We start from the raw sequence: 26,422 nt of genomic DNA, 5'->3' as shown, positions 1-26,422 counted from the left end.
CTTGTGCCGGCAATCGATATCCGATCGATCAAGAATTATTTACATTGTCCGTGGGCCGGACATAAGCGTGGAAATTTAAATGCGTTTCAGTGGATTAACGTCGCCCTAACACGCGTTAATGGACGTCGCCGCGATCGACCTTTTATTTATGTTACAATTATTCACATGGACCGCGTTTCATGCTGCGACCGCTCGCGCTCGCGCTCGCGCGATTTATGCGCCCGCCGACCTGGATGTGCTCTAAGCGCGTCCCGAGCTTTCTACCCGCGGGCCTAGCCAGTCGATCGCGACCACGACGATATTCCACTTTATATTCTTCCTCCGGTTTCAGAAGATTACAGTGTCCAATTTTTCTATCCGTCGAGGTGCGACGAAAGCGTTGCAGCACGTGTTGGAAATTGCAAGCAGACGAGAACTAAAGTGCACAAAATAGTCGAAGTAGGCAAGAATAGAAAGAAAAACTAGCCATGGCGTTTAAAACATTCGAAGTAACAGATTATCAACCGAGGCGTAAATTTTAAAGGTTCAATCGCGAATGTTGCGGTAAATAGGTTCGAAGTTGGTTCTTTGGATTTGTAAGTTACTCGATAGCAGTATTATCGAATTCTTTCCGAATTGCCTGGAAAAATAGTTTCGTTGGCATTTGAAGCGCGTAGGCTATGGAATTTCAACATTGAAATCCTCCGACATGCTGTGAATTTTTTACAATATGAATAGCACCGATTGGTAGTTCTTCCTTTAAGAATCTAAGAAATCTTTGGCATAAATTTCCAAATAATGTGTCGTCACTCCCTAAAGCTACCTTTAGGTAACAGCTAATTTCATCCTTGCGAAGCATTATAATTAATGTTTGTCTTCCTAAATCGAACCAATCGTTACCTTTCGAAACACGCACGCTGAAACAAAGATATCGAAGCTCCAGTTGTTGTGTAAACAACATGCCACGCTAATGAAATCAATATTGGACCAATCCCTAGGTTGATCTTATTTAGGATTCACGGTGAAACCGCGGAAAGAGGGTGACGGAGCACCCCTGGTCCACAGAGATCCCTTGGCCGGCAGCCGGCCGGTTGTTTTCTGCTTCGGTGTATAAAATACGGGACTTGTTAACAATGTTCGCACCTATGGGTACGTGTGCGAGGGCCGCGCGTCCGTGTACCCGGTCACCCATAAACGCGGTGCGCCGCGGCGAGGGGCCCTTTCGGCGACGCCGACCTTCGCCCCGAGATCCCGCGGAGATATTTTATTCCCGGCGTTTTTTACGAGCCGATATATCAAGCATCGACCGGCTCCAACGGGGTTGCCGTCACGGGCCCAGCCGAAAACGCCCGACCCTCCGACCCCGCGGTCCACCAGCTCGCGAAAATCACCATCACCGATCGCGCCGTTGCATACCTCCTCTCGCGATCTGCTTGATCACTCGCGTTCTCATAAGCGAGAAATTAAGGTGTGGTTCTTGGATGCACGTTTTTCGAAGTGGAATTTCAACGAGCGTTTCCTCCCGCAAGAGTTGAGTTTGGCAGTGGAGTCGGTAGGTTTGGTAAAAGTAAAGATAGTAGATTGTAAATAATACACGCGATGTGCTTTAAGGTAGGATTTTCCTTAGATTCTCGACCGTTTGAAGTGACATTTTTTTGATGAAGTGGAAAACGATTTTAGGAATTTACTATGATTGCATGTTTCGTGCGAAAGATTGTGCGACGATGCGTTAGTTTATTCAGGATTTATAACGACAGCGATAATTTAGTTCGTTTTGTGGTGAAACCTAATCGGTTGAATTATTGCAAGTAATTATCTTTAGCGTAATTTTACGACAAAACTTTAGCAGCGGGCACTTTGTACAGACGAAAATTTATTTGGGAATATAATCCAGTGCAAGTATCGTAATCCAATTACAATATGAATAATTGATTACCTTTTAAGCATACATATTTGTTATTTGTATCGTGCTAAATGTATCTTAATCTGCATTATTAATTATATGATTCATTACATGTATTTATAATAAGTTGTATCTATTTGCATTACTTATTTATCAATTGCATACCAGGTAATTACATCGAATTATACCGTACAGAAAACTGGTATGTAATCGACTTAAATTCGAAATCTAGTTAAACTGGCGCGATAGTGAACTTAAAGCTATCAATATACGCGACAGAAATTACTATACTTGCGTGATAATTACAATGCTACCACTTCTATCCTGCTGTTTCTCCAATAACATCTCGTAGTCACTCGTTAGACATGCTAACATTTCAAATCGAAGAGACATTTTTACAAATCACCGATTCACGAACATTTCAGTTCGAACCCGATTCTTTAAACCAGGTATCGTATACTTTTACAAACGATTTCCGTCTAATTGAACAGTATGCGCGCAGTCGCTTCTATTACGCATAAACGTACACGTGTTTATTATTCGTTTAGCACGGCGTGACAGCGTTGCGGCTGTGTGCGCGAAGGCAGCGCGAGAACTCAAGACCACGGTGCGTTCATAAGTCAGGAAACGAAGAGGGTCGAGTATATATGGTCGTCGTGGTGAACAAGGTTTCGCGGCTTTAATGTCCTTTTGAAATTCCGATTTATTCGAAATACGTGCCATGAACCTCGGCGCAATCGTCGCGAAATCCCTGAGAACAGCCACGTTTCGAGATACTCAGATCTCCGATCGATCGTCCGAAGATACGATCTGGCTCGAGGAAAATCTTAGAACGTAGCTGATGTCGGTAGCTAGGATTTCAAGTGTAATAAATAACGTGGTTAGAAATTTGTAGAAAAATCTCAGACGAAGCTCTTGACGAAATTATGGCAAGACAAATTTGCAGTTGGATTCTCCTTTGTCTTTTTCCTCGCGCTTCCTTCGCAAGATTGGAAAATTTCTTTGTTAGGAAACTTACCTAAGAGACCAACCAGGTCGGAGATCCGTTCCAAGTCAACGTTTCCGCTTCACCAATTCGCTTATCGATATTCTCGCGTAGCTTAACACAATTTATCGACGACCTTTCAATACCGAGTCCTTGCTCGAACCGCGGGAATTCCGTGGACACGAGTCGTTCGCACCAGCCGCGCGATGGAATTCCATAATCGACCCAGCTTATTATTTATTTGCCACCGCTGACACGTGTTCCTTTCGATCGCCGGCCTTTCTCCTCGCCGCTTAAACCTAATGCAACTCCTTTGTTCGGAATTGTTGTCCACACGTGTTACGTTGGATCGTTGATTTATCGTATTTCCTTGCTTAGCAATATGCACTTTGTAATATCTGAGGTGGTTGTTGGTGAAGGTGCCCGCAAGAAATACTCCCGATGTTCAACTAAAAAAGTTAAACTATTAACAATTAACAATCAACAGCCAACAATTTACGATCACCAATTAACGATCAACGATTAACTATCAAGAACAATTAACGATCAACGATTAACAATCAAATTGTGTTTGCTTCGCTATGACGCTAAACCTTTCGCAAATCGCAGCTCGGGGCAGAATGAGTCTTTTGTTTGAAACCAAACGGATTCTTTTCTTTGTTGCCCCTCGATATTCCCACTAGGCACGCGTTTATTAGATGTCCGTGACAGTTGCCGCGTATGCGATCTTCCCAATATTCGGCGAAAGAACTGTATATCGATGGTACATTAGGCATGTTGGCCTTACGCTTTGAATGTATAGCGCTTTGTGCCGTACTCCGTAGCCGAGTGCCACCACACATCAAATGACAATCTCTGGCGTCAAAGTATGGTTCACGGTGTCCATTCTGAAACTAACAAGGAAATATCTTCGTGTTATCGGATTTTTCAAATTTTCCTCGTCACGTCAACGCGTGTAATCGTCATCCACGATATTGGCTAGTATCTAATCGCCCTAGAAGGGCGTAGCCGATCGAAAGGTTCGAAGTCACGATCCGGTCGCGAAACGGTAAGCACGTTTTACCAGGAAAGGACGTCCCGTGCCAGGGAGCCATCAGGCAGCGCGGTCTCGACGAACCGACTCGAGTACTACTTGCTGAAATTGACGAACTGCGAACTACCATCGCGTAAAGTTTCTCGAGGTGATGACAATTATGGTAATGAACCGGCGGAAAGGCAGAAATTGGCAATGGCGCGGAACGAAATTTTGAAATAGGTGTGTTATATCGTTGGAAATTGCTCTTTCTCTAAAAATCGGTTCTCGCGCGAACCTTACGGTCTGTTCTAATCGAATATCGATAGTTCAGGTATCAAGGATTCGGTGTTGATCAGAAAACGCGATACACAGAAATTGAACGATTGTGTGAAAATATTTCCAGTCGTACGCCTCGTAATCGATAAAATATTAGGAAAATAAATTTCCTGCTTTTAAATCGAACGGGTACAAAGAAATAAACGTTAAATGCTCTTTCGAAGGTTGCGTTTCAAGATTTTGCGATATTCTTCGGGATATTAGCAAATTCCTATCGCCGTTTCCATGAAAATTAATCCTCAATAAGCCATTGCAAGTATAAAGTGTCACGTGTCGCGTGTAACGGCAGCGTTTCCTGTCCATCGTCCATTACGGCATTATGCTTGACTTTCGTGGAACGATACGGATGGAGAATCGGGTGGCGCGGCGCAAGGTGTGGCCGCCGGGATGAAAAGTCGGAGCGTAGCGGAGGCGGCGCGGCTCGGCCCGAGACAATGGCGATCGATCTCCCCCGGGGACGGCGACGCAATCGGAAATTGCCGATGAATAGGGACGATAGATGAAAACTCGCTCTATTAAAACGTCTAGTCATTTTTTTGGCCGCCTTCGTCGGGGTAAGATGGGCCCTGAGATCCTCGCAACGATCCTTGCCGCGGGCAGCTGTGCTGCAATTCCGTATCTCTCCTCGACCGTTTCCTTCGATATATCGCGTTACAACGGCGACGAACACGACGACGATCATCGTTGTTATTATGGTATTCCTCTGCCAAATTGCGCCCATAGCCTGGCACGTTCGATCCGAGTGAGTTGTGCTCCGATTTGGAGCTCTGTAGTGTCGTAGATCAGTTGTTCGATGAATTTTCGTGTTGTACCTGGTACAAGGCACAGCATATTCGCTACGAACATTTTGAATGGAAGTCGACGCGATACAACTTTTATGATACTCGCATGGTATCGATTTGGACGTGAAAGGCGAAGTAAAAGTTACGAAGTTTCGGACGAAAAGTACTTTCACGTTACTTCAGCGAATGGGAAGAGCATCGGAGATCTACGAAATTGGGAAACTTGTTAATTTCCAGAGGGCGTTTCCGGCTAGGGGATGCTAATCTCCGCGCGTTATTGTTCTCTGTTATCGCATTAAAGGAAAAAAGATAGGGATGCTGAAGCTACATGCACGCGCAATCGTTCCACGGCTAAATCCGTCGGATTAAGTTCTCCAGCACCATCGTGAGCGCTGCTTATTTTTCGCGTTGCCCGGCAGCTGTAATAATGAGATTTAAAAAACTCTGCCCTCCTTACCGCTACCTGTCTGTGCGTGCGGAAACAAAGAGAAAATCAGGAGGAATCCGGCATTTTTTCTCTGCTTATCGTCGTTAGAGAGAACCGTTTCCCGTCGACTCGATAGTTTTTGTCACGTTTCTAGATGGCTGAGGCTCAGGATAGTCAGCGTGGATGTCGTTTCCCGCGGATATCGACAGTACCATTTTCTTTACTTATTAGCGCCTTCTGATAAAAACTTTAAACCGATACTTTCTTTTAGATGATCTTGTATTCATAATCAGTTTTCATTCCCATCAGAATTTGTATTTTCTATTTCTCTTCTTGTAGCAATAGTAGCACTAACGTGAAAGTAATTTAATGGTCATTGCGTTTCGCATGCTGTTCTTTGATCGAGATCTACCATTTAATCGCACAAGCTGAGATTATAGTCCGGTATAATTGTAAAGATCACAGGTGTTAATCGATATTGTTCAATTTCCTCTATAGAATGACTAAATGAATCGAATCTAATAACTTGAGTCGCGCTGATTCATTGGAATTTGCTATCTAGTTTTCTGAAACACACCTTTGACACGCCCTTAAAAAGCGCAACTATCTTTTTACGGTTACAATAGAACCAAGTAGATTAAATCTAAAATTAAACTTGTTCTTCGACCGTAGTGCGAAATCTTACAGGTCTGTTTGGCCGACAATGTCGCGTATTACATCGAACTCGTCATCTTTGCCACGCATTTGTCTCGATAAGGTATTCCAGCCCTGGAAAATCTTCCAGACAAGCGATCTTCGAAACGACGCCAAAACTGTTTCACGATAAACCACGTGTCCTCGGAGGAAACAGGATTGCGAGGCAGCAAACGCGATACATCTCCCTTGGCGATTATCGCGGACGACTTGCTCTCGAAGAATCCCTCGGCAAACGTCTGGACGTTTCACGCTACATGGATCAAGGCTGGCAATCGGGGCGATATTATTTCATCGGTCGGAAATAGAGAGGGGGCGGTCAGGGCAGAAAGTTAGCATAGGCCGTGACTTAGTGCTCCTCGGGGTGCCGTCTGTCAACCCCGCCGGAGAGCCTTTCTTATTTCGCGATATTTTGTCGTCGCCGGCCGCGATATTTATCGTCCACGCAGGACCCTCTCACCCTGCCATATTCCCTTCTCTATCCCTTTGTTCCGCGACGCCAAGTATAATCTTTGCTCTCGGAGAAAGAACTAATCGGACTGCTACGTGCTCCTTCGTCTTTGATGAATTACTATCTCCAATAAGTTACCTTAGTTGGCGATATTTTCTTTGTAGTATCGTTTCAGGCAAACACGTTAACTTGTCGTCTATGTATTTATCATCTTTCTCCTTGAGATTTTGTCGTTTACTGATAAAAAAAAAAAAAAGAAAAAACAAGGAAAAAGGAGAAAAGTTCCTGAGAATTATCGGAATTTTGGCAGACGCCGGCTCCACGTCGGAATATACGCCCGTTCGGTGGCGGCTCGGAGGGCCAGTTAATTCCGCTACATTTGAACGCGTCCCGAGAAAACGGCTAGATATATCACGCAAATTGCCATTGTGGCCGCGACAATATGCTAAACGCAGCCCAGGCTGTTAGCATTTCATTATTCCGCCACACACGTGAAGCGTGCCGGGATAAAGTACGGCCGTTGGAAATTCCGCTTTTTCCTTTTTCTATTCCACCGCGTTTACCCCCTGACATCGACACGCGTGCCGCATTCTGATCGAGGGGATGCCAATTGCGTCGTATCGCTGCCACAACGTTTAAATCGCGCGTGCACGTGTCGCGCGTAAAGGGGAATGCGGTCCAAGTTTCTTTCTTCTTTCCTTGCTTCTTTTATGATATAAATCAATTAACGATAGTCCACCTTTCCAGTCGCTGATTTATTCGAAAATTTTCGTCACCAGTGACAATCGCATAAATAGAATACGAACCGTACGTAATCGTACAAACGCGAGAGTGGACGCTCGCGTGGGGTGAAAGTTTGGACACGCGTTTGGGCGCGGCGTGGCGCAGAAGGGAGCGATGGATCGGATCAGCGAAACGCATAGACCCAGCTTAAATCCTCGAACTCATTAATGGGGTTGCATCGTCGACGCGGCCGCTCGCCAGCTTTATACTTGAGGTTTAATTCGCGCTCTGGTCAAATTAATTTGCAACGATGAACGAGTTGGCCGGTTGCTACTGCGTGGCCACCTCGCGTTCGCTGTTAGCGTTGCATTTCGAATGGGGAGATTAGCCCCGTTCATTAAACACGAACCTACTACACATCTGCCGAGAGATTTGGCCGCGATGCAAACCGGCATATCGCATCCCACGTCATCGTCCTCGAGTGCTGTCGAGTTTTCGTACTTTCGTGCCTCCACCTATCTCTCTGTTCCCATCTCTCTATCTCTTTGGGATCAACGGGCCGAAATCGACTGCAATTCCAGCCGGAGAGTTCCGTTGAATTTTAGCCAGATCAGCCACGAGTGCGTTTGCCTTCAAGGTAAAGTATCCGATTCGGTTTCGCTGCTGAAAAATAAACCGTGTCTGGACTTGTTGTTTCGTCCGGCGAAAGGATTTGATCCGAAAGAGTGGGAAATTGGGATGTATCGACGCGGAGAGTGGCCATCGAGTCGATTCCGAGTTAGCTACCCTCGATGAGTGTTTGCGAGGTGGAACGCTTCGAGTGTGAAGCGCCGATAGTAGCTCTTTTTAACCGCTCGCTCTTTGAGACATTGTTCGATTGGGAAAATTGCGAAAAAAAAGAAAGAAAAGGATCGACGATATACGACAAGATACGAAAAGATATACGATATTTCTCCCTAATGTCACCTAAGCGTTATAAAGCAACTTCAACGAACCTTCGTATTGAAAATAATACAAAGCAAAGCCATACCAGGAGGTTTCATCGAATATTTCATACGATTCAATGGGAAATTAAAATCTTTCAATCAATCACAGGGAAAAATATCAACAGCATGAAAATACAATGGTAACGTTATTCTTCTCGTACAGTCGGCTCGCACGGATAGCTCCGCGTTTCACTGTGACAAATGCTCTCACAGTCAGCTATCGACGCATCACTGACGTAATTCCATTCCGCTCGTTAACGAATTCCAAACGATAGCCGAGCCACGTATCCACGGCTCTGTTATATTTAACAATACGCGGCTGCATTGTGTGGGACTGTGCCGGTGGTCCGTTCCCGATTATAATGTTAATCATCATCGCTGCCACGCTGTATCGCTGGCGATATTGATTGGAAATATACGTTCGCGTAATTCGTGTAATCCATATCCGCGCAATTAATTATCGTTCGTTGATATGTTGTAATGGCCATCGTTGCAACTAGCTGGTGTGCGCTTGTTCCCTGCTTGGATTACAATTCTGGCCCCGGTGAGCATGTTGGATTTCGTTGTCGAGAGACGAAACCCTCCGGGGGTCGATCGTCCCAAAATCTAGACGCTTCTTTCGCGTTGGTTTCGTTTCATACGACGAAAATCCGATCGTTACCGATCTAATCGGTAAGCGAAAGATGTACAGCTGTACGTGATGTTCTTGAACGAGGAGTGTCGTTATAATCAAGCGGAGGAACGAGACGATAAGCTGACAGCTCGGCGGTAAAGGGATAGCTGCGATAAATATCTCGTGGTTCGTAAAAACTTTGTTGTCTTTCATACGCCACGATAGCGGGAAAAAATGGTGCGCGAATATAAAAAATATGCAAAAAAAGAAATGTCGATGACAACCGGAAATTAGTGTCCTTGCGAGAAAACCACGTTGTGCCTCGACAAACCTGCAAACCACAACATAGCTTCGCGTCATTTACAGGGTACGATATTCCCCATCTTGGTCTTGCCATAAAAAACTAACTACAAAAGTCCACACGCGTATGCATGAACACATATTTAAAGCCCATTTAAATTCCAAAGCGAGCTAGATTAACTCGAAAAGCTAATTCCATGGCGTCACCGGCTCGGATATAAAAAGCGTGGCAGGGACTTTGTTTCACGAGCTCCCCTTCCGCGTGGCACGGGCGACCGCTAACATCGCCATATAATCTGTCGCTCGTTCCGAATAAATAACCCGCTGCGAAGCTAATAAAATTTGCCGGCTATGAAATTTTGTCAGCCAGCCTGGTCGACCTCGCTTCGTTTCCCAATGACAGAAGATTTCCCGCGAAGCCACGGGACGTTGTCTGGATAAAGACACATGGCCGACGATGGCTGCGCGCTTGTCGCTTCATTTGTCTTTATATTAGCGGCACACGCCGTCGTAACGCTATAACGTCATAACACCACGACAACGGGGGACTTGTGCGCAACGTCGTCTTCCCTTTCGTTCTTCTTTGGTGAAACGGCTCGTGTATAGGTAAATAGACTCCTTTCTCGTCAGCCAAGGGTAAGGAAGATTGCGTTAACCCCTTAAATGGGGAGTGACGATTCGCTGGAGGTTCGGCAGGGTGGGTTCGCCTCTGATGGGATTATGGTTTCTTTGGTTTAACGCTCCGCGTGATAGTTACGACGTTCGTTATCTGCAATTCTTCTTCCTGTAATTTTTATAGCGCGCTGAGAACCTAGTAGAAAAAATTAACATCAAAGTTTCTGCGCCGCTAAATGCGTTTTCCCGGTTCCTCATCCGTTGCAACTTCGCCAGGGATTTCACGTAGCTGCAACGAGCCGGAACTATGATGAAAATGACGTTCGACGAGGCAAAAGGGCGTCCGTTTAGTAAGGATCCGAAGTTCGCCTTAGTGCAGATCCGTGTCGGTTCTCAGGGAAACTTTCAAACGCATGAAAGATGGAAGAGAGCAGCAGGAATTAACGTTTCTTTTTCCCTTCTTCTGCCTTCCTTTTTCTCTCTGTCCCTCTATCGCTTCGACTGCAACGGCAGTAGCTGCAGGTAACTCGCGACGGCGGAAAATAAACTTTCCTGCTGCGTACATAAAGTAATACCCGGTCCAGGAGGTTCGCCTTCCTTTCAGCCGCGGGGCAGGATTGGATGGTGGCTCCCAAGGGGTTAATTTCGTGCCGAAGGGCGGAAAATATTCACGGTTCCTTAAAATCCGACGAAGCCCCGTCTCTTACGAGCTTCCTCTGGGGTGGCGTTATGCCAAACGGTCACTCAAAATACCACACCCCCTTTTTTCCTGCTCGCCCGTGGCAACGATCCTTTAATCCGCGCCAAACTGTCCGGGATATTTCCTCCCGGCTGAAAAGTCGACGAATAAAATTCTATCTCCTCTTTACCGTGCCGTACGCGCCCTCACAACGATGTTTCGTATCTATTTTTCTCTTTTCCGCCTTTTTACCCGCCCTAACGAACGACTGGAGTGTTCGAACGATGCTTCGCTGTTACAGGGTTGGACTCTTCTGCAATTTGTGTTCAACCATCGTGATTGTAATCTTAGAAAACGTAATCGAGTCTTCTTGAGTTTACTTCTGAAGCTCGTTTCACTATGTTTGATTATTTTAATCAATTTTAATCTTTTCATTTGATTATGTTAATCATTGCTCTTTCCTGATTTCAGTCTATCAAATGTACTATCAATGGATGCTCCTGCGACTCATTCACTCCAGGGAAGCGACATATTCGCTACTGCGACAGGTGCCACCACGGATGGGTGCCACACGGTAAGTACTATTACTTTTTTGCCATTTACGCGAAACAAACGAAACGTGGGTTTATCTTGATCGTCGGTAATTCATATGCAAACTAGGTAGGTGCGTTAGAATCTTCAGATTGTTCCTTTCGCAGTCTCAGTAATATTATACCCTGACGCGACGATACGTCGTAAACCAATAGAAAACGTATTAACCGCGCCATCGTTTACTTTGTTTCATTGCACCAACTGCGCCAAATTTTAATCCATTTTTAACCCAAATCAAGCTCGAACCCAAGAAAAATTTGGTGCAAAAGAAACCGTGGCTAACCGGTGTCTCCCAGTCCAAGATCCATTCTCGATCAACAAGAGGTCGGCGAAGATTTCCGCGTTGGGATCGCGTGCACCCGGTTAAACGCAAATTTTCCAACTGTCAGCATACTTCATCCGGGTGGCCCTCAGGGACGAAATTCAATTTTCCGAGGATGACCAGCGGCGTCCCTTCGCGGCCAGGATTCCACCCTTCTCCGCGCACGCGATCCGCAGGATGGCCAGGCGCGCGCGCGCGTCTGCATACGGATCGCCCAGATATATACGGGGGGTGTGCTTTATGTCCTCGTAAGTTTCAGAACGTGGAAGAGGAACGATCGACCGACTGGTTCGTCGTTGATCAGCTCGTTCGCTATGGAAGTCGTTTCATAGCGGCACGCTATGGAGTATACAGGGTGTAGCTCGTTGCGTGAAATTTTTAACAAACAATCCTTCGTTAACCCAGCGGAGGTCACGATTGTATAACTTCCTTATTGCTTTGCAGCAACAGAGCTCCCAAGAGAGAAAACATATAGCAATAATTTAATCCTTTACGATGTAATTTTTTTAAACGACCATAGTGATTTTTACTTGGCCAGTCGATTGGCATAAAAATCGATATGAAAGAATTCGAATCAGACTCTAAATTATTCTTACGAGAAGATCATCGTTAGACGTTTAAAGATCCACCCGAGTCACCCTGTATATGGCACGAACAAAGCATCGCATCGACGTTTAGGGGAAGATGTCGATGTACGATGGCGTGTATCGCGCTTAAAATTCCGGTTGCTTGACCCGCGATAGATTGGACGCGCCGTGCCGCGGAATACATATCAATTTCGGGCTTCGGTCACGTCCCACGGGGACGCAGTTGCATGTTCCTTCCAGCAGCCTCTTATTCTTGCCTTTTTCTTGAGCTTGGACGCGTGGGGGACAAGCATGTCGCAAGAAACACGCCCCCCTGCCGTTGCTTTCTTCTACGAAAAGAATGGAGGGTGTATATTATGTGAGTTATTCGAAAATATTTCACAAGAGGCATATCTTTTCTTATCTATGCTTTTCTTAGCCAAAGAATTAGTACGATTAATACGATTTTCGGAAATTTTATTTTCATACACTCGTTCAACATGAACGTATCTCTGTATTATAACGATCCTTGTGTGCAAGAACCGAGGTGTTGTAACAAAGCTGATCCAATTTACGGAAGAAACTTTTGAAATGTTATTCCGAAGAATATCTAACCACTAGCAATTGCCTCTGTCATTCACGTCAAAATAGGACACCTCGGTCCACTTAATAAGAATTTTCGTCACGACACGAAACGTAACCGAAATAAACGTCAAGCACGAAAGGCAGATACTCGGAATTCCTCTCGCCGATCGTTCCCCGTGTTCTCTCGTTCCGATTCAGCTACGTTTTAGACGATGACTCTGTCGACACAGATCTGGCCGGACCATTCATCAAGATCGCCCCGTACAAAAGACGATCTCCCAGTAATTGCTCGGAATCGGTCTCGAAAACGCGAGCGGAGTCATTTCTCTTTCGACATGGCTGATCGAACCAGACGGAGAATTAGAAATGCCGGGTAACCGGGCGACTCGTCACTGCCCCTTTTGTTCTTCGCCCACAGACCGGTTTCTTTCGTACGGTCGGGCAAAAAACCGGGCCGCGTCTCGGGTACGAGGATTTGTCGTTCGAAAACGTCCGTTCGTCTTGGAATTGCGGAATAGCTGTCGTGTTAAACCGTGTACACCGTGACACACGGATCGCGATTCGATCCTCGTATACTCGTGACGGCAACCGTGATTCCCCTCGAACAATAATCTTAAAAATCATCGTCGATGGAGAGCGGCTCTTCCTGTTCGTCGTGACCAGGGTTAGCTTCTAAAACAAATCGCGGAAGCTTTGCAATTAAAGATATTTGAACGATTTAACGAATGATTATTATCCAACAGAGAAATCCGAGTACAAGAAGTCAGTCAACTTTTAATACTCCGATCCGCTTGAAACGATAGAACAAACATCGTCTACGAGGCAACTGCTTTCGTTTTTACCGTTTTAAATCCTATAAAATCTTCCCTCTACCGCCGTTAAACTTCTACCGAAATTACTTCCCCAATTCTGTCAAAACCCAAACAATGGTCGACTAATGGTAAAGAGAAAGTCAGAAACGAAGGAGACAGGCGACGCCGGTACCCATTCGACGAATTAAGGAGTTCGTCGGTGGTTCGTGGAAGGACGCGGTATCCGGTCCCTCTTGCTTCACGAGGTCCTCGAGGAACGCTCGTTTCGCAGTCTCAAAGGTGACAGGCCCCTGACGCGAGAGCAAGTGGCGAGCTCGTAAGAAATCACGGCTCCGGGTATAGTACACTGACAAAAGCCTTTTTAAATTGTAATGAGCTGCCAAAGAGTGAATTATGTGCCGTCCGAGTGGCATCGAGTCGTCGACGAGAAAGCCAGCCCCATCCTATAAAAGTCCACGCGCGCGTATACGTGTATCCGGCATCCCCGTGGCCGCTCATCCACCCCACGTCATGAATATATTTACATTGATCGGCCGTCTCGGCATTTTTCATTTGCCCTGTTCGTTGTGTCAGCCGCCCGCGGACGCTCTATCACCCCACGGATACTTTATTTATATCGATTGGACGTGTCTGTCTCGTCGACCGGTTCGATACAGTTTTTATCGAGAAAGCGTCGCGCGTGCAGACTCCACGTCGGGTCGTCGCTAATGATTCTTTCGATTTTTCTCCATCGGTGCCCGAAAGTCCCAGTACCAGTTTTTCAGTTTGCGCTTTCGTACTTTGCAAGTCGAACAATTTCGAACTTTCGTTCCTTCAGCGAAGATCCGCGTTTGATGGAACGATGCTCCGGAGGAAACTATTTCGTCTGATTCTCTGGCTGGCGCTTTGAAATCTCTGAAAATCTTTCGCCAGTGAAAAGTTATTGCTTCTATTATATTACAGTACCTGGCTTTCGTTGTTAAAATTTCGTCAAATGTCTGCAAACGATAGAAATGTTCGAACCGATCAACGTTATCGCATCATCCCGTGTACGTTCGAAAGATACGCGCACCCAACTAACCCCAGCACCGTTGCGCTCGCAAAAATGGAGAAAGACCCATAAGAAGGTGGTTCGAGCAGCAAGGAACGGTGGTGATTATCATCAAAGGCGCAATTCACGGGCATACGATCGTGGACCGTCGATGCACACGCGATGCATCGAGGTCGTGGTTGAGATCCATCGGCCGGACAACCGGTGAAAAACGTTTAATTGACGTGGATCGAGAACGTAGATGAGTAGCTTGCAACCAGGTAAAGTATCGGAGGCGAACTTCGGGAAATTTTCTCTGGCCATGTTAAATCGCTTACTCTTCTTTTCTATCCTTCTCTTTCTCTGGATCTGGATACGGCGGAGGGCGTCGGAATTTAAAGTATGCGTATCCGGAGGATGCACGGATGATCGAAAGAAAGCTTGCTGGTTAATCGTTCACCATGATGCTCTAACTATTTATTACATGCACGTACGTATGAACTTTGTTACGCCGGATTTTGCTAGTTTCTGCGCGTACTTCGCGTGCGAGATTACAGAAGACGATCGTAGCGGTGGATACGCGGTGGAATGCGACGAAGATGATGTTGTTTAACGAGAAAACAAAATCTTTCTCTTTATAATTCCACGTAACGTAAAAACTCCTCTCGTCTACAATTCTCTATCCCCTTCAAACACTAAGAACAGCACAGGTTCATCCATCTTTGGAAATATCACGCAAATGACCATTTTCACCGTTACATCTTCACTTTAGAAAGACCCTTAAAACTTCACCCTTAAAACGCTACGTATTAAAATTTTAGACACCAGAAAACCGCGTACACCGATCCATCATCTTCCAAACTATCATACAAATGACCGTTTTCACCGTCGTATCATCATCCACTCTGAAAAAGATTCTCAAAATCTCCCCATTCCTAACCTCACCCTTTACACGCACCCACCTTCGGTCTCAACACCCCTTATTAAGCCAACGTTATATATACCAAATCATTCGGCCAATCATCGTCGTCTCCAGCTAGACTAAACTCCAGGAAGAAAGACAGCCAGCGGTCGTGGCGAGGATCGAGCGGCACCATCTGCGTCTCCATCTGCGCGGTCGATTCGGCAGCTGGAAGACGAAGGAAGGTCGGCCGCGGGCGACGAAGATGCCCGTCGAACTCTGGCCTCGCGCCAGCGAGTCCGAGATCTACGCGTCTCGGCGCGTGCGCGATAAATCACTAGGAAGGCGTCGCCCCGAGTGACACGTTAATAAATGCACCGGCAAACCGTGAATTACGTCGGATCAAGGGGTTGCTCACCCTCTGTATGTCGCGCTATCCACCAGCTAGAGATATCGGGACGTCGAATGTTTGCACGTTTACACGAGAAGTGGGAATAAATTTGCCTATAATTGCCACGGTGAGTCTCGAGCGGCAAACGATTCTCGCCGCGAGTTTCTTTTGCTTGAGAAACGGTTTCAGGGAAATGATTATGGAAATAAAGCGACGAGACGGTTCTAATCAGTGGAACACAGTCAGAGGGAAACATCTGTGAATCGAGGTCGGGTGTTCTCGAGCGGCTCTGTGACTAATGAGAGACGTTGTTTAGAATCGATTTCGTTCTTCTAGAAATAAATCGTTCTGCGTTTAGGTTTCCACTATTCGTACGTAGTTTATAGGATGCGTAGAAATGGAAGATTCGAAACCTTCCAGGTTCGTTACGTTTGTTCGCGTTCGAATTAAACGATATTTAAAGATTTTACAAATAAAATATACAACTTACGTTGCAATTTGAAAGAATATCGAATACTTGCCGAATACTTTACACTTTCGAGAATCCGCCTCCCTCTTGTGCATCACCCGCCGTCTTTATTTCGAAGAAGAACGAAGCCGCATCGCCGCTAGGGACGACGAACCCCATTGTTCGGCTCAATGGTGAAACAAAGCTTCCAGGCAGATGGCCGAGGAAAGCACAAGTCACCGCGACACCGTTTCTCCTGTCGGAGTTTTCCGGGGGTGCATTACAGGCCATTAAGGGCCGGGACACGTCGCGCCTTTTAAGGGCTAAAACGCGCGGCTATTTGTTCTAATACGAAACCGATGCTAATGACGATATATCATATTCCATGGTCGGTCTCCAGCCTGGTCGCACCGTCACCATGAATCACGCCTGGTGAGATGCTAATGCACCGATTTATCTTGCCTCTCTGCTTTATTAAGACTTAGTTTTTCTCTGCGTGGAGGGAACGCGGCTTTTACGCCGCTCAGCTCGTTCTTCCTTCTTTCGTTCTCTCTCTTTTCCTCTTTCCGTCTTTCTTTTTTTTCTTCTTAGCGGTTTCCTTGTCCGATAGACTTCCATCGGTAGGTAGGTATAGCGGAGAGATAGTGTGAAGGAAGATCGATATCGAAAGGTCGGTGGAACACCGATGGGCGTCCACGGAGGAGGACTGACAAATTCCAACGACTGAGCGCAAGCTCGTAAATCATCGTTCCGTTTGCTGACCGCGAGATCGTCCTTTTCGATCTGCTTAAAATTCTTCCCTTGAATTATTATTTTCTCTCTCCTTTCATTTTGCTCTTGGATGGATTGCCTTTACGTTGACAAAGCCTAAGACAAAGGACGATAAAAGGATATCGTTCTATGGTGAAGTTTTGTCATCGCGAAACTTCTGAAGCTCGTCTTTGAAACATTGAAATTCCTCGTAATTCTTGAAACGTCGCGTCGAAACGTAGTATTCCAAGTTGCGCGTTGCTTGTGTGCCACTCTGTACTATTATTATTAATCGACTAGTCATGCTAATCAGAATCCGTACGTAGACTCGGCTGTCGCGTTAGACACCGGCTGACAATTAGAATATTGTAGTCGCGTAGATAACACTTGTAGCACATCAAACAACTTGTTGCAAACATGTTTCCTATTTTAATATTATCTTATCAGGATATGTTACGAGTTACGGTGACGTAATTGAATTGCAAATTGTTCTTTTACGTTGATACGGAATAATTAACTCGGTCACGTAATGCGAAAGGTTAGCATATGCAAATTTACGCTCCTTCTAACGCAGTGAATCGAATAAGGAGCAGCTCATTCATAAAACCAATTATTTTTACAGACGTACAAATAAGAAAAAAAAAAAAAAAATATCTTGAATCTAAAGAGAGTTGAACGTACGAAAATTACGTATATCGATTTCTGTTTGCTTTTCGAGCAGTACCAGATCCTTCTTAATATAGATCAAGAACCGAGAAACGATTATTGGAGCATAAATACAGCTATAAAACTTCACGCAAGTAGTCGTATAGGTAATGTCAAAATTTTTAATAACTATAAGTACACGACACCTTTGTTTTATGCGAGATATCAGCGAACTGACTTACACCGTTATGAGCCACATCCGTTTACGTACGTTCTCTACCTCCATTCTACCCTTCGTAAGCACCTCTATCAGTTCTAAAGTAGCTTTCTCGGATACCTGAACGATTGCTTATCACGATCGGAAAGCGATCGACGATGTTGGGCGAGGGGAAAGCCGGAGATCGCACCTCGACACCCGAAATAGCTCGCGTGGCTACCATATGGGCACGGCACGGGCCAGAATGTCGCTCGATAAATCCGGCCGACATAGAGAGATTTGTCACGCGGGCGAAAATAGACGAGAAATAAGTAGAGTGAATCGGGACGATCGAACGTGGTGTCGGAGAGACGAGGACGAGGATAGCGGCGTCGATGGAAAGGGATGACGCGGTTGGTGGGCCTCGACGTCTCCGCGTAAACACGAAGGCGCCGCGGCGCTTTACGACGCCTCCGGCCTACGGCCCGTGTTTAACTTATCCGAGACTTTCTGGCACAAACCATTTTCACTGCCGGCTTCGAGCGACGACACGCGCTCGCCGAGCATCCCCCGTCCCAACCTCTCTGCCCGCAGTGTCTTGCACGCGCCGCGACGCCTTCCGTAAACCGTCAGCGCATGAACGTCGATGCGTTCCATGTGGAAATCGCTCATCCTGGGTGTCATCCACGTTTTTAATAGTCGATAGATCATCGGTGAATATCGTTAATGGAATGTCGAGTAGAATCGTTGCACGACAATGTCCGTTGTATCGGTGAAAATTCATATTTTTTCTGAAGAGATTTCTAAAATTCGTAACAAAGATGTTCGTCTGGTAGATTATTCTTCTATGTTCAGTAAGCCGCTGTATACCGATATTCGAATGGTTTTTATCAAAGTTACTTCGATTTCTCGTAATTGCATCTATCGAACGTTACAATTATCCAACAATGGAATTGATCACGTTGCCGAGGAAATGATCGTAACGTACTTTCAGAAAGACATTCCAAGAAACATCGTGCGAGGATCGCAATCGCGAAATGTCGAGAGATCCGAGTGGCTTTCAGGTTGGTTCACCCAGGAATCACGGACGCCCGGTCCGTTAGTTCGCGCGGTTTATCGACGCCGCGGATAAAATTATTGCGAGCAAACGAATCTCGATAGATTCGCTAAAGCGAGATTTATCGCGGAAATATATAAGCTGGCACGAACTGTCAGCCGTTGATCGATACTCGACACCAGCGTCCTCGGATGAATATTCAAGAATCGTCGACCATAGTTGGTGATTGTACTAAAAAATGATCCCATTGCTCGTCGATGAATCCTCGAATTTGCTGTTGCTTCAACCGCTGCGCCACTACTTTCTACCTTTGCATCGTGTGACCTCTTTGAACGATACACATAATATTTCTCCGAACGATGTATGCAAACGAACCGTAATCTCTTCCTGCAAAATTCCCCATTTGCTTCGCCTCGGATTATCTGCGTTTAATTCGAGCCTTACGTAACACGACGTACGTTTCTAAATTTCTCACATCTCTGATGCGTTACACAGCGTCCTGAAATTATCAATATATCTTAACTTAATTCCAATTATTAATGTTTAATAATGCAGCGAATAATTAAGAAATTCATAGCCTCGTAATTTTAACGCGTAATTGGAAAGAGTTAAGGGATGGGAACTCGATCAACCCTGTAATCAAGCAGGAAAATAGAATTTTTCATTTACGTCCCCTCTCCGAGTAATTCCTTATCGCGGGGATAAATAAGCTGGCAGCCGTATCCTGGCGCGCTAATAGATTCCCTTAGGAGAGTATATCTCGGAATAAATGCCTTCCCCAGCGACACGGTTCATCATAACGGTCCAAGCAGGGGCAACGAAGGGAACAGCGAGGAATCGAGAGATAAAGAGAGAAACGGAGCAGATAAGAAGGCTCGACGATCTGTGGAACGTCCAAGGTGGTAATCAGACATCCTTCTGTCCTTTTCATTCCGAGGTTGCCAGGAGGAAAGCGGCTAGAGCGATCGGGGTGGCTGCGTCTTCGCTGTCCCTCGTTTTGGCCAACGCGAGAGACAAATCGCCGTTCGGTTGCGCGGAGGAGATTGAGCTGCCAGAGGATGCACATTAATCTGTATCAAGCCGGCCATCAATATTTAATCCTAATCCGGAGAATTGCCGCGCGATCCTTCGGCCACGACACGAAGAGAGTGGATGTCCTCTCGAAGACGTTGATTCGAGTAACGTAGATACATGGAAAATCATCTCCTTTCGTAAAATTACTGTTTCCAAGGAACGACGAATACGTATTTTTAAACGAGCCTAACCTGAAAAATCGCGTGATCTCAACGCGTCGTTCTAACCGAGTACTATAAACCACATAATTTACATATACTCATTAGTATACGATTTATATTCACAAAGAGTGTATTTTTTTATCGTCACAAGAACGGCATATTTTTTGTTGTCCCCTTTGGGATTTCCATCTCTAATCGTAATATATTTCTGCTTGTTCGCAACAGCTGCAGGCGAACGTGCTAATTTCATCGTTACTCACCTTTAATTGCGCAAGGAATACAAGGAATATTTTCATTTAAGATACTACTCGATTATCCGATTGATCGCTATGATATCAGCTATCGATGATTTATAGTAACTAGAATTCTTTCAACTAAATTTATCGAGTGATTTTCCAATCTTCGAATCCGCGTTACGACACGTTTCAATTGCGTCAAATAAACTTGTTTTAGATCCTATTGCTAGACTGTAATGTTTAATTTCGTTTGCAAATAGTCTTGCACTATGTATTTTATTGTTTCTGATATCTCAGTGTTATAGAGGTTCTATATTTACTAGATTTTTCCTTTCAACCAAAAGCACCATACGATTCCTTCTGCCATCTCGAAGGCGGTTTATCAAAGAGCAGCTAAAAAGGCGACAGAGCAGATGCATTTATCTCAATTGAATGGCTGGTTCTCTGGAGATCGCGTTTCAACCGGTTCGAGCAACGTCCTCTAATTTCCAAGGTCCGCGATTGATCTATGCTCGCGGAGAGTTCTCGCGTCCCCTCGCACCAATTAGCTGGTAATTTATATGCCAACGGAATGGGCCGTGATTCTGGTGTCCACGGACAAGAGTAACAAGAACTGGAGAAAACTAGTGTCGCCCGTTCAACCGAAGAAAGAAAAGACAGGCTCGTGTGCGGCGGAAAGAAGAAAAGAGACGATTAAAAAACGGAAGGAAAAGAAAGGAAAAAGAGAAGAACTGGCCCAGTCGAGGCACGATTAAGTGGTGCATCCGGGCGGGGGTCCCGCGACGGGCCGACGGAGTCCACAGCCGATTAAAGAGTGCTGCGTAACGAGTGTTTCGTCCGATCGTTCGTGTAATTAATGGCGAACAGTGCGCCGGGACAGGCCGCGCCGTGTAATAATCGGTAATTACTCACGGTAATTAAATAATGCGTTTATCGGCCTGCGATCGACCGAATGGGTGGCCAGAATCACGCGCTTTTGCCTCCGGACCTAACCGGCTACGTGATCCGCGGCCCACGACACGCCGAACCGATAAATCTCGCCCAGTTTGCGCACGCCTCGATCGATTCTCTTCCTTCCGAACCTTCGTCGTGTTCCATAACGTTTCCTTCCAATTTTCGACGAACAATTTTCCTCGTTAAATTTCTCCTTTCTACGTTTCATAATCGCCAGGTTGCATGATAAATTCCAGGAGAATGAAAAATACAATACATCGATATAATTCTGAACGATGATAAAGAAATCGTAACGACGCGATTACCGAAACACGGGGGCAACGGTTTGCTTGCCCAGTCCCGTCCAAGGCAGGGAAACGCGAATTAGTTTGGCCGATATCGGGCGAAATAAATGGTGCTATTCTTGCTGGAAACGCGCCGCTTAATAACGCGGATAAACCCGCCGTCCGTTTCTCATCCGTAAAGACGTCCGGTTACGCCTCCACGGACATTTGTCAGGCCCGGTCAGTTTTTGCAAGCGTCGCGGTTCGCGATCGGATATTCCTCGTCGGGCGTGCGAGCGCGAGTGCCGTAGACCGAGAAAACGCCGAGACCACGGCCGCATCGACACCGTGACTAATGTACCGTAACGCGACCCAACACTTTCAAAGCGATCTTGTTTCTTATTTATTCGAGATGCGACTAGGTGGACATCGTGGTTTCAAGGCTGGTTTTCGGGTTTTCTCTGTAAGTAGCGGTTGGAAGGTGGAAATTACGATGGTTAAGGTTAACTCGGAAATGACAATTTCTGAAATTATGTGTGTGTGTGCGTGCGCGCGCGTGCGAGCGTGGAGAACCTATATATTCTGTGCGAAGATCGTTTTATCTGGCGGCTCTTTTCCACAAACAACGGACACCCATAATCGTAACTACTAAAAAATACCGAGTCCCTCAAGGTGAATCGTTGGCCGGAGAAGCGACAGGGGGAAAAAAGAAGAAGGGTCGCGAGAGACGAGGTCGTGGGGTCTGTCCGACCGCAGCCGAGAAGAAGACGATGTGCGGTCAACGGGCTGTTCCTGAGATTAATGTGTCGCCTCCTATCACCGGTGATTGACAGCCCCGTGACCACGACAAAGCGCCGACTTCTAACGCGATTCCTCTTCTATCTCGTCCCCCATCGTCGCTGCTTCCACCCACTGATTTTATAACCGTTTCGAAACGCCTCGAGCATCGTGATTCTGGACTCGAATGGTGTCACCTGACGTGGATTTTGCCTGGAAGCATCATCGGTTCTTGAACGACGTAGAACGTTACGAAGATCGTAAAATGTGAGAATAATTAGAAATTTTTCTTTAGAGTAACGACAGTTTGATTAATAGACATATTGGTTTACTTTTACTTTCTGATAATTCCCGTTGGAAGGAATACAATAGGACTGACAGAAGCGATTGCAAATACAATATTTTATACGTATATTCGCTCTTAGAATCTCATAATTGTCGTTAATTAAGTTCCATTAAATTAAGTTTTACTGCCTACTATTATCTACCAGCAGTCAGCATGTTGTAAAATATAGCAAGAGACGAGGAATCGCCTGGTCGTCGTGCGTGACGTCTGTCACGGCAAAAGCGATGTCCCACAATCGGTCCAGTTTGACAGATAAAATTTTCCTGAACCGTTCATCGAGCATCGAAAGAATTAATTACTAGCGAGTTAAAATAAGCTTATCGGCCCGATAAGAACAATCATCTCGGTGCGTTGCTCATAATAATTCCGTTCGAAGCGTATCGCTGCCACGTTCGCATTATCCCAGTCAAACGAGCGTTCTTCAGCGAAAATCTGTGAAAATAGTTGTACAAAAGATTGCAAATTGTTATAAGTTCAATGAATTTCCATTAGTATCGCTTGAAACAACTAGCATCGCCAAAACTTTATTCGTAAGAACTAAAAGAACAGACAATAGCACAGAAAGTTCGTATTCAATTAAATGTTCAAGTAACTTTTCAAGCCAACCAAGGTTTCATGTCCCAGGTACGTAAAATATTAGATTAGATCAATTATTTTAACACCATACACCACGAAAACGCCGTGTTAACATCGAATCTCTCGCACAGAGCGAAGAATAAATTCTTGCACGCATACAAGATCGGTTTCCGGTCGATCCCGTGGGTGTGCCGGTAATCAGTCGAGCTAATTAGATGAAGGCTTAATCGCGGCGTAGGAGGGCTGTCTCCTAGGTGCAATTCTCCGCATATTTACATCGCCCACGGGACACTAGCCGGGAAAGGGTGGTAAGGTAAAAGTCATTCGCTGGCTTCTCGGCCCTTTCCACCCCTTCCATCTGACTGCCGTCTCCTTGAAAGAAAGGGTTAATTAAAAACAACAAAAGCCATCCACGCCATTAGCGGCCGTTTGTATGCGCCACGTTACCGTTATGTCCGCTGCTTTTCAAGCTCTCTACAAGCCAACCCCTTTTTCCGTCGACGACCTTAACGAGTTGGAGGCTGCGTCACGAGAAGAATTCTCCTGATAGCGCCTTTCATTTTTCTCCACCCTCAGCGTCCTAATCTCACACCATCCAACCTTGATGAAGGATCAAAGTAGAAATTGTTCCCTGATGAAATTATGTTAGAGCAACCTCTCTCCGTTGCTTTTAACGCGCTCAACGTTCAAATAATTGTAATTCCTATCGTTTCTTCGCAGTCGCTGTTCACTTGGTCCTGGTTGTCGACATCGGAAGGATCGAACGCGTTGGATAATACAAGTAGAGGATAAGAGAAGGTTCCAACGCGACGCGCGAACTTGACTAGTTTTTCCTCGATTTATCTTCCGACAATGGCTACAGAGGCTGTTCTGCCGTTAATTAGGAAGCTTGTATCGCACAGGAACTCGTGGAACCAGCTGCTTCGAAGTTTCGACCGCGTGGCATTCGCGGAAGTTTCGGAAAGAGTGGTGGGAAACGCGGCTTTCGAACTTGCAGCATGATTATACTTCGGTGCAATGGGCTTTTAAAATTTAATTCCTCGATTAACGAATTCTGGTTAATTGGAATAATGGTTGATTAAATAATTAATTAACAAAGACAGAATGAATTTGACTTTGCTAACGCAAGATTACTCGAAACAGGCGATCGTAAAATAAACAAAAAAGATAATTACGGCCACAAAATACACTATGCTTTAAACTGCGTACTTCGATTATCGATCAACCATTTTTCTGTCTGATACTGCCCGTGATTCACCGATATGCAACAAAACAAGTTCGTTTCGCGAGTAGCTGCTAGTCAATATCAAACCTTCAGCTTCTGCCTCATGATCGTTTCCTACTTTCTCAATCATCTCGCGCATCGACTCTCGCCACGAGCTGGACAATTTTTTCTCCGACTCGGTGCAATTCGAAGGAAACAGTATCGCGTGATCAATATCTGAGGAGCTGTTCAAAGACCGGCGTGCAACTTTGCAGCGCTGACCGTACGCCCCACCGTTACTCTGCACGATAATTAAGTTACTCGCTGGAGAGGATGTAGTCGGGGTTGCTCGGCGACGATTAAACGTTTCCATGAAGCGTGGGTCGTTGAGAGTCGTCCGTGACGCGTGTGGTCTGTAGACGACCAGCCAGTAACAATCAAAGTGATAACGTCGCAAAGGAAAAAGGAAGTATTCCAACAGTTTGCTCTGTACCAATTAGAAATTTAATCTATTAGGTTGTGCCAAAAGTATATTTCTTTTATAAACATGTCCTTGATAGAACAAAATGGATTATACATAATTTAATAAAATAATATAAAACAAAAAATGTTGCGCATCTATTACTTCGTTAGAAAACGAAAGAAACTTTTGGGACAACCTAATATTTTTTACCAATATGACAGGTTGCACAGCCATCAGTCTCGTCACTTTTAGAATACAGAGCCGATCAGGTATCGCAAAAGGTAGTCTAGAGCATCAAAAGGAGACGCGGAAACGGAAGAGTCGAACACAGAAGCAGAAACACAACACCAGACTCGTATATGATCGCCTATAAAACTGCGCGAATGACACGTTCCCCGAATAAAAAATAAAAATAAACTACTTCGGGGATCATTCGTCGTTTATTGCAGGCCTCGTCGTGGCGCTGTATGGATCGTCAGATAAATTTTACGAGCGTCACGGGATTATTTGCTCACGAAATTCTCCGTTTGCGCGATCCGTTTCCTGCAACGGGTTATTCCGGGAGCTGGTGACAGATTTGTATACTTGTCGCGCATGGCTTCGCTCGAAGATTGGTATATCGATCCAAGAACTTGTTCTTGTAGAGCGATTGAATAGTAGTAACAAGTTTTTGCATAATTTCGTTTAAAGTAGGTACCATATTAAGGAAGGAATGCCGCAATATATGTGACATGTATATTATGCATATTATATTACTTAACAAAATAATCTTTAAAAAAGAAAAACAACGTGCAAGGAACGGCTCAATCGTTATTTCGCAAAATTTATAGCTCGCTCGTTATTTTCGAAAATTTCAATTACATAGCCATATTGCCATTTACTTTGCGTGAATGCATTAACTTAATCGTTTCTCGGTTCTGCTGCTCGACCAATAAAATCGACGTTCTCAGCCAACGACAAGAGAAGGAAGAAGGGGACTCGACGAACGTAAGATGATCGATTTGCATTCGATCGTTTTCGAGATATGCTAATTAGTCCGCTGAAGTGCTCTTCGCGATAATTTCACTCGAACAACACCGTTTTCTCTCGTGTCAACCTCGAAAATCCACTCTCGTGTCCACTAGAGACGGACCGTAATTACGATACCCCGCAATTACACACGACTTCCGGTGTATCCACGACTCTCGAGCAATTCACAAACACGGATAATGGCTGTTCGAGGAAAGTATGACGGGCAAGGATGGCCCGCGAGACAATTCATAAAGGGGACCATCGGTCGTTTCGGTAACGAAGGGACATGGAAATTGAATCGTTGTACATCGGACGTTTCGAGCGATTGTGGCAAATTCGATTACTCGGATCTCCGATTTCGTGGAACGAAGGCCCCTTTAGAGCCTTTTAAAGTCATTCTGTGCCGTTTTTCTCTGCGCCCGTTCCTCGTGCAACTCGATATCCCCGAACGACGTGAAAATTGGTCGTTAGTTGATAGCGTGGTAATTACGCGATTTCGCCTTTAATTTGCCAGATTGTCGATGGTTTAAGCGGCCCTATTTAACATTTTGATCGTGAGATATTTTACTAGTACATAGCCGTGACACTTTCTGCGCT

General features: G+C 45.4%; 1 protein-coding gene across 1 annotated transcript in view; it reads left to right on the top strand.

The window, feature by feature from the left end:
* Positions 1 to 26,422, top strand: part of LOC122568208 (zinc finger protein basonuclin-2-like) — a 263,015-nt gene that overhangs the window by 76,963 nt on the left and 159,630 nt on the right. The window contains exon 3 of the mRNA XM_043727673.1: positions 10,959 to 11,061. Within this exon, the coding sequence (XP_043583608.1) occupies positions 10,959 to 11,061 (103 nt within the window). The remainder of the gene's footprint in view (positions 1 to 10,958; positions 11,062 to 26,422) is intronic.

This window comes from Bombus pyrosoma, linkage group LG6 (assembly GCF_014825855.1).
Source record: "Bombus pyrosoma isolate SC7728 linkage group LG6, ASM1482585v1, whole genome shotgun sequence".
In the NCBI taxonomy this organism is placed as follows: domain Eukaryota; kingdom Metazoa; phylum Arthropoda; class Insecta; order Hymenoptera; family Apidae; genus Bombus; species Bombus pyrosoma.
Note: the sequence above shows the minus strand (reverse complement) of the source record. Positions and strands in the feature narration are given on the sequence as shown.